The sequence below is a fragment of the Moschus berezovskii genome, chromosome 18, assembly GCF_049115385.1.
Source record: "Moschus berezovskii isolate FMDL1 chromosome 18, NW_MosBer_1.0, whole genome shotgun sequence".
Taxonomy (NCBI): domain Eukaryota; kingdom Metazoa; phylum Chordata; class Mammalia; order Artiodactyla; family Moschidae; genus Moschus; species Moschus berezovskii.
Genome location: NC_142477.1, coordinates 5527538 through 5543986, shown reverse-complemented (window position 1 = coordinate 5543986; position 16449 = coordinate 5527538). Strand labels below are relative to the sequence as shown.

Genomic DNA, 16449 nt, shown 5'->3' with positions numbered 1-16449 from the left:
GTCCCGGCCAGAGGTAAGTTGGTGTTTGGAGGTCTTCTCGGGCTCCCCCGATTTCTCCTCATATCCAGACAATATTGGGTTTTTCTGGAGATTACGGCAGTTTTGTGAGGCGGTACCGGGGTGCCGGTCCCGCTTTCTCTCCGGTTCGGAGCGGGAGTTCCGCTATCGGGCAGTTTGACGGCGGGCTGCCCGCTTGGACCGAAGTTCCGGGGTCACCGGCGGGGCGCCCGGCCCGCTCGGGCCCCTCTGCGCGTCCCGGGGCGGCGGCCGCGCGGGCACCGTCCGGAGCGCGCTGACCGAAGGGGAGCGCAGGCCCTGCAGTTTGTGGGGTCGGGGGCGGAGTGCCTCTCCCAGCGCTGCGCTTTGAGGGTCGTGAGCTTCCGTACCTCAGATCTCTAACATTTTTTTATTGTGCTGGCCACAAGCTCCTTCACATTAACTACTGAGCCTTTGTGTGTGTGTCATTTCTTTATTGCCAATTAGGATTTTATACCTTTAGGTGTTAAGCAAGTATTTATTGGAAATCCTGTGAAGAGTCTTTGATGCTGAATTGAGTTTCTTTTGTCTATATTCACCTCCTCCTATTTGTATTTCAGTTGTTTGAGACACATCACGCTCCCCTACGATTTGCGAGTTGTTTTTGTCTGAGGTCTTATTTTTTTCTTTTACTCTCATAAGGCTCACTGCTGTGCAGCACATACCTAGATCTGAACAAAGTTTTTTAAGACAAAAAAAAAAAAGACTCACGTGGACCATATGCTGTGCTTAGTCGCTCAGTCGCGTCGGATTTTTGTGACCCCATGGACTGTAGCTCGCCAGGCTCATCTCTCCATGGGGATTCTCCAGGCAACAATACTGGAGTGGGTTGTAATGCCCTCCTCCAGGGGATCTTTCAACCCAGGGATCAAACCCAGTTCTCCCGCATTGCAGGTGGATTCTTTACCGACTGAGCCATCAGGGAAGCCCAAGAAAACTCGAGTGGGTACCCTAGCCCTTCTCTAAGGGATCATCAGGACCCAGGACTCAAACCAGGGTCCCCTGTAGATGATATATTGTAAGCAATATACTTTGTTATATTTGTGTGGTTAACGATATTGTTATTTACTTCAAGGTGTATCTCCATGAATAACTTAAATGACCCCCCAAATTGGAATATCCGGCCCAATTCCAGGGCTGATGGAGGTGATGGAAGCAGATGGAATTATGCCCTGTTGGTTCCAATGCTGGGACTAGCTGCTTTTCGTAAGTCATGATTCTCCTAACTTGTTTTCTGGGCTCAAAGTGTGGAGCCCAGAGATCTTGGGCTTTGAAACCTAACAAATGTTGACTGGGGAAGAAATGCACAGTGTGTGAGCTGTGAGGACTGTAGCCCAGGATATGTGTGTGTGTGTGTGTGTGCTCAGTTGTGTCCAACTTTTTGTGACCCCATGGTTTGTAGCTTGCCAGGCTCCTCTGTCCATGGGATTTTCTATTGGAGTGGCTTGTCATTTCCTTATCCAGGGGATCTTCCCCACCCAGGGATCGAACCTGTGTCTCCTGCATTGGCAGATGGATTCTTTACCATTGAGCCGCCTGGGAAGCCCTATAGCCCAGGAGAGAGCCTTTCAGATACCTGTTAGGAACTGCTCTGCAGAGGTAGAGGAGGAGCCAGGGAATACATGTGGTCAGGTTACATCTTGGTGAAAGATTACTCCTTGTCACGAAAGAAAAGCTAGGTATCTCAAGTTAATGATTTTAACCTGGGAAGGTGCAAGAATCTGGGGTCATTAAAATTCTTCCATAAGTATGTATCTTAACTATGTCGGGTCTCATGTATCCAAGACAGAGTGTGTTCACCTTGAATGCCTTTCAGGGTGAATGTGTAGGTCACTGACTGCAGTGGCTAGTGACTTTATCATAAATGGCAGGCACCAGTCTTTGTTTACACAGACACATACTGTGTGTCCTGGTCAAATGATTTAACCCTCTGAGCCTCAGTTTCTCTGACATCGTAATTATCTTAGTGCTATGCGAGAGTTAAACAAGATAAGATAGAGGTATTTTGCGTGGAGTGATTCAGTAACTGTTAGTTCTTTTCAAAGCTTTGTTGCTCTGAATGGGGCCCCTTTGCTTCAGTTGCCCTCATCAGCCCGAATGAGGAAGAATAAAGTCGGCATGAAGGAAAACCGGTTTGGGATGTCTGTGTAACGTTCAGGGCATCAGTCTTTGGGAGACTTCATCCCTGAAACCTCTGCTCAGGCTGACCAGAAATTCTCTCTACATTGAATCAGCTGTGTACCACTTTGGGGTAATTACCAGTCACTGGTCAGTTGTAATTTTTCCAGCTGTTAGTTTTTCTCCCGACTATTGGGGTGGCCAAAAAGTTCGAGTTTTAAACTTGAAGGAACTTTTTGGCCAGTTCAATCCCTGATGAATTTCTTGATGATTAGGAGTTGATTTTATGTTTTGTCATTGTTGCAGAGGAAGAAACTTTACGCTTTTAGGTTTTTTTGGCTGGTCTAAGAATTAAATTGAGTTAGAGTAATAGGAGAAAATAAAACCAAAGTTCCTAACATCTACCCATTGGAGAGAGCTGGGGCTTCTTCCTAGGTGGCTTATTGGTAAAGACTCTGCCGCCTGCCTGTGCAGAGACGTGAGAGACGCAGACTTAGTACCCGGGTCGGGAAGACCCCCTGGAGGAGTGCACGGCAGCCCACTCCAGTGTTCTTGCCTGGGAAGTTCCATGGACAGAGGAGCCTGGTGGGATATGTTTCATGGAGTGGCAAAGAGTTGGACACAACTGAGCACACATACAGTAGCAGCAACCTAGGAGAGGGCCAGGAAGACTGAGCGACTCACCAGAATGGCGTGAGCGCCCCCTCAAACACCACCCTCAGCTGAAGACAAAAGAGGGGGTTGGGGGTGGGGAGAGTTAGCTACCAGAGAAGAACAGGAAAAGCGCAGTAATTGAGGGTAAGGTTCTTGTGCAGATTTAGATAACTTTCAAGCAATTTGGTTAACCTGTTCCTGGTACAGCCAGGGAGACACCCTTACAACTAGAGACTTCTCTTACAAATTTAAGTGTTTCTTGTGTTGTTAGTGTCTAAGTCGTCTCCAACTCTTTGCAGCCCCGTGGATGGTAGCCTACCAGGCTCCTCTGTCCATGAGATTTCCCAGGTCAAAATACTACAGAAGGCTGCCATTTCCTTCTCCAGGGGATCTTCCTGATCCAAGGATCAAACCTGCGTCTCCTGCATTGGCAGGTGAATTCTTTCCTGCTGAGCCACCAGGGAAGCCCCAAGTGTTTCTTATGAACGGGTAACTCCTACTTGGTTTTCAAAGTTTCTTCCATGTCTGCTGTTTCTTAGAAAATAACCAGTTGATATAATCCTTATGCTTTAGAGACCTTTTTTTTTTTATTAATAGGAAGTGGATTTATTTAGAGAGAGAGACACTCCACAAAATATGGTCCATCTCAGAAGGCAGAAGACCTGAAATATGGGATGGTTAGCTTTTATGGGCTGGGTAATTTCATAGGGTGGGAAGATTATTCTAATTATGTGGGGAAGGGGACAGGGATTTCCAGGAATGGACCACAGCCTACTTTTTGACCTTTCATGGTTGGCTTTAGAACTGTTCTAGAACTGGTCATTGAGTAATTTAGCATGCTGATGTATTACGGTGAGCGTATAATGAGGCTCAAGGTCCACTGGCAGTGGATCCTGCCATCCTGGACCTAGTTGGTTCTAACCAGTTGCAGGGAGATCAAACCAGTCAACCCTAAAGGAAATCAGCCCTGAATATTCATTGGAAGGATTGGTGCTGAAGCTGAAGCTCCAGTACTTTGGCCACCTGATGGAAGGAGCCAATTCATTGGAAAAGACTTTGGTGCTGGAAAAGACTGAAGGCAAAAAGAGAAGGGAACGTCAGAGGATAAGATGATTCAGTGGCATCACCAACTCAGTTGACGTGATTTTGAGTAAACTCTGGGAGATAGTGGAGGACAGGAGCCTGGCGTGCAGCAGTCCATGGGGTTGCAAAGAGTCGGACATCACTTAGGGGCTGAACAAGGTGTGCATGCTAAGTTGCTTCATTCATATTCTACTCTTTCCAATCCTATGGACTGTAACCTAGCAGGCCCCTCTATTCATGGGATTTCCCAGGCAAGAATACTGGAGTGGATTGCCATGCCCTCCTCCAGGGAATCTTCCTGACCCAGGGATCAAACCCGTGTTTCCTGCATTGGCAAGCAGGTTCATTATCACTGGCACCAATGGCTATGTCATTCTTTTAAAAGTTGTGCCCTGCCCCCTTCCCTCCTGTTTCATTCTCCCTTCAGATTTTAGTCCCATGTTCTTATGGAAAGCAGAGGAGTGATGTTCCAATTTCTGTGGCTTCAAGGCTGAGGAGGGGTATCGACCCTATCTGTCAGGGAGTAAATATCTCTGGATGCCTGGTCTAGGGCCCCAGGAGCAGGATGGCTCCTTGTTTGCAGTCGGTTTGGGCTGGAATCCTCACATAGCTGTCAGCTTGATGTGGAGCTATTGTACAGCTTCCACAGCCTTCCTGTGACTCTTCTTGATGATGAAGCACTTTTTATTATATCAGACTACAAAAATAACTATCTATAAATGGCAAAAGACTTGTTGACTAAAAAAAAGATGCATGAGGTGAGAGTTAAGTTTTATTTGGGGCAAAGTAAGGATTGCAGCCTGGGAGGCAGCACCTCAGATAGCTCTGAGAGAGAGCTCCAGAGAGCAAGAGGGGGAAGGTCAATGTGTAGGATTTTGGTGAAGGGGAAGTTGAATGCAATCAAGCACTCATTTTACAGAAGGTCTTCTGCTAGTCACAGGAGCTTATGTCACCATGAAGATATTTAGTGCCTTTTTAGATATGTTGTTCATTTGCTAAGTTGTGTCTGATTCTTTGTGATCCCATGAACTGTAATGTGCCAGGCTTCCCTGTCCTTCACCGTCTTCTGGAGCTTGCTCAAACTTAGGTCCATTGAATTGGTGGTGCCATTGAACCATCTCATCTTCTGTAGCCCCTTTTTCCTGCCTTCAGTCTTTCGCAGCATCAGGGTCTTTTCCAGGGAGTTGGCTTTTCACATCACGTGGCCAAAGTATTGGAGCTTCAGCATCAGTCCTTCCAATGAATATTCAGGGTTGATTTCCTTTAAGATTGACTGGTTTGATCTCCTTGCAGTCCAGGGGACTCTCAGGAGTCTTCTCCAGCACCACAGTTCAAAAGCTCAAAAGCTCACTTAACCACAGTTAAGTGCTCAGCCTTCTTTATGGTCCAACTACCACATCCCTAAGTGACTACTGGAAAAGCCATAGCTTTGTCTATACAAACATTTTGTTGACCAAGTAGCATCTTTTTAATATGCTGTCTAGGTTTGTCATAGCTTTCCTTCCAAGGAGCAGGTATCTTTTAATTTCATGGCTGCAGTCCCCATCCACAGTGATTTTGGAACCCAAAAAAAAAATTTGTCACTGTGTCCCCTTTTCTCCATCTGTTTGCCACGAAGTGATGGGACCAGATGCCATGATCTTAGTTTTTTGAACATTGAGTATTAAGCTAGCTTTTTCACTTTCCTCTTTCACCCACATCAAGAGGCTCTTTAGTTCCTTTTCACTTTCTGCCACTAGAAAACTCATACTATCTATTATTAAAAGCAGCATTTCATGAAAACTTTGAAGAAGCCAAATCCAGTCTTGCCCCAGCCTACCCCTAACAAAATCTATTTACCCAACTAAATTTAATCCAGTCTTAGAAAATCTTGATCATGTAGAACTTTCTTTTCCAGTCATTTTTTTCTCATTCTTTACACCTTCTTTTACTGAAAACATACATCCTACTTTTCTTTTAAGTTTTTTTTTCTTTTTCCACTTCAAGTTATTTTTATTGATGACAGATTTGCAGCATATAATCTTATTTGACCTTTAATAAACCTAGGTATAACAGGAATACTGTACTTAACAGTAATGATTCTAAAGACATGTCTGTATTAGTCAAACCTACAAACAAGTCACCTTCAATACCAGATATTAATTTAATATTGAATATTTCCTAGATCACGTGAACCCAAAATTCTTTCGGGCCAGTTTTATACTCCTGAGTACTTATATAAGCACTTGTGCTTAAGTGCTCAGTTGCGTCCGACTCTTTGCAACCCCATGAACTGTAACCTGCCAGGCTCCTCTCTCCATGGAATTCACCAGGCAAGAGTACTGGAGTGGGTTGCCATTTTCTTCTCCAGTAGAAACAATTAAGTCAGTTAAGTAGAGCTCTTTTATAAGTTAACTTTGGTGCTACCACGCATCTACAGCACGCGGACACAGAGACCTCAAGAGTTCCTATTTCAGATTTTCAGCCCTGAGTCAGTTTGTTGTTGTTGCTCAGTTGCTTAGCAAAAACACGACCAGAAACTCACTGTGGCTCAGAGTCAGGTACTACAGTGTACAACCCATCAGTTTTACGGTTGTTTAGTCGCTCAGTCGTGTCCAGCTCTTTGCAACACCATGGACTGCAGTTCATCAGGCTGCCCTGTCCTTCAACTATCTCCCAGTATTTTCTCAAACTCATGTCCACTGAGTCGGTGATGCCATCCAACCATCTCATCCTCTGTCGCCTCTTTCTCCTCCTGCCTTCAATCTTTCCCAGCATCAAAGTCTTTCCCAGTGAGTCAGTTCTTCACATCAGGAGGCCATAGGATTGGAGCTTCAGCTTCAGCATCAGTCCTTCCAATGAATAGTCAGGACTGATTTCCTTTAGGATTGACTGGCTTGATCTTCTTGCAGTCCACGGGACTCTCAAGAGTCTTCTCCAGCATCATAGTTTGAAGGAATCAATTCTTCGGCGCTCAGACCTCTTTATGGTTCATCTTCTGTTCGGTCACATCCATACATGACTACTGGAAAAACCATACCTTTGACTACACAGATCTTAGTCGGTTAAGTGATGTCTCTGCTTTTTAATACACCGTCTAGGTTTGTCATAGCTTTTCTTGTAAGGAACAAGCATCTTTTAATTTGGTGGCTAGAATCACTGTCCATGGTGATTTTGGAGCCCAAGAAAATAAAACCCGTCACTGTTTCCATTTTTTTCTCCATGTATTTGCCATGAAGTGATGGAACCAGATGCCATTATCTTACTTTTTTGAATGTTGAGTTTTTTGTTCTAAGGCCAGAAAAAAGTTTTTTTCCTTGAAGATTTGAGTAGCTATCTCAATGATATCAAATGACTGCTACACCCATTCATCTGTGTTGCAAGGTTTTTCCTTCCCTTATTTAGCTTAGGTTTATCACAACTTTCTTCCAAGAAACAAGTGTCTTTTAAGCTATGACAGACCTAAACAGTGTATTAAAAACCAGGGACATCACTTTGATGACAAAGGTCCGTTGAGTCAAAGCTATGGTTCTTCCCACCTCCCTTCTCCACCACCAGTTCTTATTAGATGGCTCCAGATGTCAGCTGAGTGGCCTCCCATTTGGTTTCTGCTGTCTGCAGGGATGCTCCAGTCTAGGTTTTAATAATCACCCTCTGGGTGCCTTCACACGCCACAACCCAGGGTCTACTGAGGCCTTTGTTTCGGGTCCAGATTTTGTCTGTTTCCTTCCGCTTTCTGTTGGGACCATCTCATGATGAGGGTGGTTCCCTTTGACCCTCAAGAAGCAGTGGTCCGTAGCTAGTCAGGCCAAAGAGACGAGTCTGCAGTGGCACATTGTGCTCCCTGTATCATACCCCATGGTTCTGGGTCTCTCTTAGGCATCTGAGAAACTGGGAAAAGCGCTGCCCTGCTGTGGGGTAGGTTTTTTTTTTTAATTATATGGAACACTTGGCCAGTTTGCATGTCTTCCTCGCACAGGCACCATGCTAATCTTCTCTGTGTCGTTCTAGTTCTTTTTAAATTTTTAGTATATGAGCTGCCAAAGTGAGCAAGCATACTTTTCATGGAGTGACTTATGTGCTTGGATTTCTCAGGTCAACGGGGTTGAGTAGAGAAAGTGGAGACTGACAGGCATGGCATTTATCAGCTTCATTTATCTGCCTTTACCTTTAGACTATGCTCAGGCCACTTAACACCTGTCTGTTTGATATAATGCCCTAATCTTGTAATAACACTTTTTTTGAGAATAATTACAAGAATGCAGAATTAAAAGTTTTCTCTGATTGCATTACCTAAGCAAGATAACCAAAAAGAAGGAAATATAATATTCCTCAACCCTTCTCAGGGACAGAAAGCAGGAACTTTGAAAGCAAAGATTACTATAAAAAGCTATAAAAACTAGAGAAGAGTCTGAAAAAACAAGTGGAAAATGAAAGACAGCACAAGGCCTTTCCCAGCCTCAAAATGAATTAATTGTAAAGCAGTTATCCTTCAGTTAAAAAAGAAATTAAAAAATTAATTCATTACTACATAGTAGCTATAATTTTAAGCCTTTGACTTCACTCACCAAGTTGACTGCCTTAGCTACAGGGAGCAGGCAGCCTTTCCGAGTGTTAAGTAAGGTTTTACAAGAGGACAGACTAGTGAGTTTCTAAATAGCAACTCAGATGACCATTATATCTACTACTGTGGGCAAGAATCCCTCAGAGGAAATGGAGTAGCCATCATAGTCTGAAATGCAATTCTTGGGTGCAGTCTCAAAAATGACAGAATGATCTCTGTTCGTTTCCAAGGCAAACCATTCAGTATCACAGTAATACAAGTCTGTGCCCTGACCAGTAATGCTGAAGAAGCTGAACGGTTCTATGAAGACCTACAAGACCTTCTAGAACTAACACCCTAAAAAGATGTCCTCTTCATTATATGGGACTGGAATGCAGAAGTAGAAAGTCAAAGAGATACCTGGAGTAACAGGCAAATTTGGCCTTGGAGGCAAAAATGAAGTAGAGCAAAGGCTAACAGTTTTGCCAAGAAAACGCACTAGTCATGGCAAACACCCTCTTCCAACAACACAAGAGAAGACTGTACCGTGGACATCACCAGATGGTCAATACTGAAATCAGAATGATTATATTTATTGCAGCCAAAGATGTGGAAGTTCCATCCAGTCAGCAAAAACAAGACTAGGAGCTGACTGGGCTCAGATCATGAACTCCTTATTGCCAAATTCAGACTTTAATTGAAGAAAGTAGGGAAAACCACTGCACCATTCAGGTATAACCTAAATCAAATCCCTTACAGTTATACAATGGAAGTAACAAACAGATTCAAGGGATTAGATCTGATAGGGTGCCTGAAGAACTATGGACAGAGTTTGTGACATTGTACAGGAGGCAGTGATCAAGACCATCCCCAAGAAAAAGAAATGCAAAAAGGCAAAATGGCTGTCTGAGGAGGCCTTACAAATAGCTGAGAAAAGAGAAGAAGCTAAAGGCAAAGGAGAAAAGGAAAGATAAACCCATTTGAATGCAGAGTTCCAAAGAATAGTGAGGAGAGATTAGAAAGCCTTCCTCGGTGATCAGTGCAAAGAAAAAATAGAGGAAAACAATAGAATGGAAAAGACTAGAGATCGCTTCAAGAAAATGAGAAATATCAAGGGAACATTTCATCCAAAGATGGTCCCAATAAAGGACAGAAATGGTATGGATCTAACAAGCAGAAGATATTAAGAAGAAGTAGCAAGAATATGGAGGAGCCTGGTGGGCTGCAGTCCGTGGGGTCGCTAAGGGTCGGACACGACTGAGCGACTTCACTTTCACTTTTCACTTTCACACATTGGAGAAGGAAATGGCAACCCACTCCAGTGTTCTTGCCTGGAGAATCCCAGGGATGGGGGAGCCTGGTGGGCTTCCGTCTATGGGGTCACACAGAGTCGGACACGACTGAAGTGACTTAGCAGCAGCAGCAGCAGCAGCAAGAATACACAGAAGAAGTATACGAGAAAGATCTTAATTGCCAGATAACCACGACGGTGTGATCACTCACCTAGAGCCAGACATCCTGGAATGTGAAATCAAGTGGGCCTTAGGAAGCATCACTATGAACAAAGCTAGTGGAGGTGATGGAATTCCAGTTGAGCACTTTAAAATCCTAAAAGATGATGTTGTTAAGGTGCTGCTCTCAATATACTAGCAAATTTGGAAAACTCAGCAGTGGCCACAGGACCAGAAGAGGTCAGTTTTCATTCCAATCCCAAAGAATGTTCAAACTAGCACGAAGTTGCACTCATCTCACACACTGCTGCTGCTGCTAAGTCACTTCAGTCGTGTCCGACTCTGTGTGACCCCATAGACGGAAGCCCACCAGGCTCCCCCGTCCCTGGGATTCTCCAGGCAAGAACACTGGAGTGGGTTGCCATCTCCTTCTCCAATGTGTGAAAGTGAAAAGTGAAAGTGAAGTCGCTCAGTTGTGTCCGACCCTCAGTGACCCCACGGACTGCAGCCTACCAGGCTTCTCCATCCATGGGATTTTCTAGGCAAGAGTGCTGGAGTGGCTTGCCATTGCCTTCTCCGCACTAGCAAAGTAATATTCAAAATTCTCCAAGCCAGACTTCAGCTATATGTGAACTGTGAACTTCCAGATGTTCAAAAGGCAGAGGAACCAGAGATCAAATTGCCAACATCTGCTGGATCATTGAAAAAGGAAGAGTTCCAGAAAAATATCTACTACTGCTTTATTGATTATGCCAAAGCCTTTGACTGTGTGGATCACAACAAACTGGAAAATTCTTCAAGAAATGGGAATACCAGACCACCTGACTTGTTTTCTGAGAAATCTGTATGCAGGTCAGAAAGCAACAGTTAGAACCAGACATGGAGCAACAGATTGGTTCCAAGTTGGGAAAGGAATATGTCTAGGCTGTATATTGTCACCCTGCTTGCTTAACTTATATGCGGAGTACATCATGGGAAATGCCAGGCTGGATGAAGAATAAGCTGGAATCAGGTTGCCAGGAGAAATATCAATAACCTCAGATATGCAGATGACACCGCCCTTATGGCAGCAAGCAAAGAAGACCTAAAGAGCCTCTTGATGAAAGTGAAAGAGAGTGGAAAAGCTGGCTGAAAACTCAACATTCAGAAAACTAAGATCATGGCATCCAGTCCTATCACTTCATGGCGAAATGATGGGGAAAGTATGGAAACAGTGAGAGACTTTATTTTGGGGGCTCCAAAATCACTGCAGACAGTGACTGCAGTCATGAAATAAAAAGCTGCTTGTTTCTTGGAAGAAAAGCTATGGTTAACCTAGACAGCATATTAAAAAACAGAGACATTACTTTGCTAAAAAAAGCCCATCCAGTCAAAGCTATGGTTTTTCCAGTAGCCATGTATGGATGTGAGAGTTGGTCTATAAAGAAAGCTGAGCTCCGAAGAATTGATGCTTTTGAACTGTGGTGTTGGAGAAGACTCTTGAGAGGCCCTTGGACTGCAAAGAGATCCAGCCAGTCAGTCCTAAAGGAAATCAGTCCTGAATATTTATTGGAAGGACTGATGCTGAAGCTGAATCTCCAGTAGTTTGGCCACCTGATGGGAAGAACTGACTCATTGGAAAAGACTCTGATGCTGGGAATGATTGAAGGCAGGAGGAGAAGGGGACAACAGAGGATGAGATGGTTGGATGGCATCACCGACCTGATGGACATGTGTTTGAGTAAACTCCAGGAGTTGGTGATGGAAAGGAAAGCCTGTTGTGCTGCAGTCCATGGGCTCACAAAGAGTCGGACACAACTGAGCGACTGAACTGAAAATCACTGCATATGGTGATTGCAGCCATGGAATTAAAAGCCACTTGCTCCTTAGAAGAAAGCTACGACAAACCTAGACAGCATATTGAAAAGCAGAGACATTACTTTGCCGACAAATGTCCATATAGTCAACACTGTGGTTTTTCAGTAGTCAGGTATGGATGTGAGAGTAATATCATAAAAAAGGCTGAGCACCAAAGAACTGATGCATTTGACCGTGGTGTTGGAGAAGACTCTTGAAAGTTCCTTGGACAGCAGGGAGATCAAACCAGTCAATCCTAAGGAAATCAACCCTGATTTCAAATTGGGTTTGAAATTCATTTTGAGTACTGATTATAAAGCTGAAGCTCCAATCCTTTGGCCACCTGATGCAAAGAGCTGACTCATTGGAAAAGACCCTGATGGTGGGAAAGATAGAAGGTGGGAGGAGAAGGGGACGACAGAGGACGAGATGGTTGAATGGCATCACCGACTCAGTGGATGTGAGTTTGAGCAAGCTCCAGAGATGGTAAAGGACAGGGAAGCCTGGTGTGCTTCAGTCCATGGGGTCACAAAGTATTGGACATGAATAACAAAAGCAGCAATTCAGAACATGGGGCATATCCTATACCAGTGAAATCATCACACTGTCTTTTGTCTTGTTATCAGAAAAGAACAAAACTCTTACTCATAGGATAGAGAAGGTCTGGTGACAGCACCCAGAACCAGGCTCCAGCTGGCCGCAGGCTTTGTGGTCTTCAGCTCTCTTTCTCACTTTGGCTTGTCAGTTTTTAGAGCAGAGCAGGGTATTACCCACCCCAGCTGCCCACACCTGATGTCTCGTATTTGTGAGGTTATGGTGTAGCTGTGTCTTGAGGCTGAAATTCTGACTTCTAATTTGTATGACCCCTTAGCAGGATATAAGCAGCCATCTTGGGCCTTACCTGTTTACCAGTGATGACCGGGCACAGCTTTGAACACAGTTTGGACTTTTTTCAGTTCTGTGCTAACCTGGCCAACACTGTGAAGCATACTCGCCCATAGTCATTTTTAAACCGTGCCAATTATCTGTGGGGGCCCTTGGCCAGAGTATAGGCACGTGGTGCTAGGCTCGAGGTAGGTTTCTCAGCTCTCAAATGTTAGGAGGCTGGAGCGGGTCTCTGCAGTCTTGTTATACTTCTCTCTGGAGAGCCCTCATCTGATTTGAAGCACTTTGCATATTGTACGTGTGCTTAGTTTCAGTCTTGTCTGACTCTTTGTGACTCATGGACTGTAGGCCACCAGGCTCCTCTGTCCATGGGATTATTCCAGCAAGAATACTGGAGTGGGTTGCCATTTTCTCCTTCAGGGGATCTTCCTGACCCAGAGATCAAACAAGCGTGTCCTGCATTGGCAGGTGGATTCTTTACCATTTGAGCCACCTGGGAAGCCCACATAGCTTCATACAAACTATTATCATTTTCTTTGTCTCAGGACTTAAGAATTTATTGACATGCTCTATAACTGCTTTATGTTTCCTATAAATAGAGATTATAACTTGAGCTCTGATGTTCATTATGTGTGTTTTCCTGCCCCAATTTATTTGTGTCAGGCTGGATTTGGTCTAGGGAGTCGAGAAAAGAAATAGAAAAGGAGAGAGAAGCATACCGTCAGAGGACAGCTGCCTTCCAGCGGGACCTTGAAGCCAGGTACCATGCCACAATCGCAGAAAGCCGGCGGGCCGTGGCACAATTGTCCCTGGAACTTGAAAAGGAGCAGAACAGAACGACCAGTTACCGAGAAGCCCTTATCTCTCAGGGGCGGAAGTTGGTGGAAGAGAAGAAACTTCTAGAACAGGAGCGGGCTCAGGTCCTGCAGGAGAGGAGGCAGCCCTTGCGGAGTGCATACCTGCGTTGCCTGGGCCAGGAGGAGGACTGGCAGCGCAGGGCCAGGCTCCTGCTGAGCGAGTTCGAGGCTGCGCTCACCGAGAGACAGAGCATCTACTGCAGCCTGGTGCTCCCTCGCCGCAGGCGGCTTGAGCTCGAGAAGAGCTTGCTGGTCCGTGCGTCCACCGACCCGGTGGCTGTGGACCTTGAGATGGCAGCTGGTCTCACTGACATATTTAAGCACGATACGCACTGTGGTGACGTCTGGAACACCAACAAGCGCCAAAACGGGAGGCTCATGTGGCTGTATCTCAGATACTGGGAACTAATCGTTGAGCTGAAGAAGTTTAAGCAGGTAGAGAAAGCCATACTGGAAAAGTAAGACAGGAATGAACGGCTGCGGGTCAGAGTCATGGGTTTTGGGTTTTCCGAAGTTCGCTGCTCCTCCTGCCAGCGCTCCCTTGCTGGGACTGTGCATGCTCACCGCCACCTCTCAGCAGTGGCCACGCCTGTCACCCTCTGAGCAGGACAGCGAGGCTTCTGTCCCTGCAGCAGCTACAGACGCAGTTTCAGAAGCAGGTCGATATTTTATTAAGCAGAACAGGATAACCTCATAGCTTCAGAGTAAAACTGTTTCTAAGAATGTCAGATACAGTATTCACTCTATAAGTCATTTTGTCACTTCCTAAATATGTTCTGTTTTCTCCTCAAATTATTTTTCTCTCTCCTAAAACTACAGTTAGAAGTTGTCAGGTAATGGCGAGGACTGCCTCACAGATGGGAACAGATGGTGGTGCCGCCAGCAAGGTCTCGTGGTCTGACGCTCTTTCCCATCAGTGTTTCTGCTCTCCACTTGATAACCCTTGTGGGTGTCTGGAGTTTGCTGTGTCTGTATTCAGTAAGCAGATACTATTTATTTAGATTGGTGCAAAGGTAATTGCAGTTTTGCATTGTTGAATTTTGCCATTTGATATTGAAATACATTCTTAAATAAATGAAGTTATGGTTTGAAAGTGCAAGTGTTAGTCACTCAGTTGTGTTTGACTCTTTGCGATCCCATGCCCTGTAGCCCACCAGGCTCCTCTGTCCATGGGATTCTCCAGGAAGAATACTGGAGTGGGTTGCCATTCCCTTCCCTAGGGGATCTTCCTGACCCAGGGATCGAACCCACATCTCCTGCTTTGCAGGCAGATTCTTACTGTCTGAGCCACCAGGGAAGCCCGAGGTTATGTTTTACATCATTTTAATGCACATTTCTCACTTTATTTTTTTTCGTTAATGATGTATTACTTGCTCTTTATTTTAGACTAGGGAAATGATGTTAGACAAAAAGCAGATTTGAGCGATTTTCTTACTTGAGTTCAAAATAAGTCATGAATCAGCAGAGACAACTAGCAACATCAGTGACGCATTTGACCCAGGAACTGCTAACACACGCACAATGCAGTAGCCATTCAGGAAGTTTTGTAAAGGAGACGAGAGCCGTGACAATGAGGAGTGCAGTAACTGGCCATCAGAAGTTGACAGTGATCAGCTGAGAGCCGTCATCGGAGCTGATCCTCTTACAGCTACATGAGAAGTTGCCAAAGAACTCAGTGTCAACCATTCTACAGTTGTTCAGCATTTGAAACAGATTTGATCAGTGATAAAGCTTGATAATGTGGGTGCCTCATGAGTTGACTGCAAATAAAAAACTGCATTTTGAAGTGTAGTCTTCTCTTATGCAACAACAACAAACCATTTCTCAATCGGATTGTGACGTGACAGAAAATAGATTTCATATGACAACTGGCAATGACTAGATCGGTGGCTGGTGATGAGAAGAAGCTTCAAAGCCCTTCCCAAAGCCAAATTTGCACCGTAAAAAGGTCATGGTCATTTTTGGTGGTCTCCTGCCTGTCTGACCTACTACAGCCGTATGAATTCTAGTGAAATGATTACATCTGAGAAGTATGCTTGGCAAGTTGACGAGATGCACCAAAAACTGCAGTGCCTACAGCTGGCGTTGGTCAACAGAATGGGCTGAATTCTTCTCCATGACAATGTCCAACCACACATTGCACAACCAGAGCTTCAAAAGTTGAACAAATTGGGCTACAAAGTTTAGCCTCATCCAACATATTCATCTGAACTCATGCCACAGACTACCACTTCTTCAAGCATCTCGACAACTTTGCAGGGAGAATGCTTCCACAACCAGCAGGATGCATAATATGCTTTCCAAGAGTTCATCGAATCCCAAGGCATGGATTTTTAATGCTACAGGAATGAATAAACTTCTCATTGGCAAAAATGTGTTGGTTGTAATGATTCCTATTTTGATTAATAAAAATGTGCATTGAGTCCTGAGACCTCCCATCAAGTCATCAAGTCTGGGGTGGTCTCAGGAGCCCCTACCCCAAGGATAATAAGAGTGCTCACTGCACAAGACTGGGGTCAGGATGACACGAGTGATGTGCATAACACACACAAAGGCCAATTCATATTAGCTCTGTGGAAAATGGACCTAAGTTTGTAGTAAAAAGTTGAGATAATCTGTTTTAAAAAGCCTTGTAAGGAGTAGGGAATTACATAAAAAGTGGTATTGTTGCTTTCAGATTGCAGGTGTTTTAAATATAGGCCATTGCTAACAATTCAGTTCAGTTCAGTTCAGTCGCTCAGTCGTGTCCGACTCTCCGCGACCCCATGAATCACAGCACGCCAGGCCTCCCTGTCCATCACCAACTCCCGGAGTTCACTCAAACTCATGTCCACAGAGTCGGTGATGCCATCCAGCCATCTCATTCTCTGTCGTCCCCTTCTCCTCCCGCCCCCAACCTTTCCCAGCATCAGAGTCTTTTCCAGTGAGTCAACTCGTCGCATGAGGTGGCCAAAGTATTGCAGTTTCAGCTTTAGCATCAGTCCTTCCAATGAACACCCAGGATTGA

The 16449-nt window shown here is 44.9% G+C and overlaps 1 protein-coding gene and 1 non-coding gene across 2 annotated transcripts; one reads left to right on the top strand and one right to left on the bottom strand.

The window, feature by feature from the left end:
• The first annotated feature begins 1 nt into the window (after position 1).
• On the top strand, positions 2–16365 carry CCDC127 (coiled-coil domain containing 127). Its single transcript, XM_055422342.2, has 3 exons — positions 2–13; positions 1112–1242; positions 13249–16365. Exons 2-3 carry the CDS (start codon positions 1122–1124, stop codon positions 13902–13904), a joined length of 777 nt encoding a protein of 258 aa, XP_055278317.1. The 5' UTR covers positions 2–13; positions 1112–1121; the 3' UTR covers positions 13905–16365.
• LOC129553461 (U6 spliceosomal RNA) lies at positions 7805–7915 on the bottom strand. Its single transcript, XR_008685481.2, has one exon. It is a non-coding gene; the product is annotated as a U6 spliceosomal RNA (small nuclear RNA).
• Positions 16366–16449: the final 84 nt, after the last annotated feature.

Bases quoted from the DNA above. Each gene is read 5' to 3' on its own strand.
- CCDC127 (XM_055422342.2), top strand. From the start codon at position 1,122: ATGAATAACTTAAATGACCCCCCAAATTGGAATATCCGGCCCAATTCC. The intron at 1,243-13,248 runs GTAAGTCATGAT...TATTTGTGTCAG, and splicing joins GCTGGGACTAGCTGCTTTTC to GCTGGATTTGGTCTAGGGAG.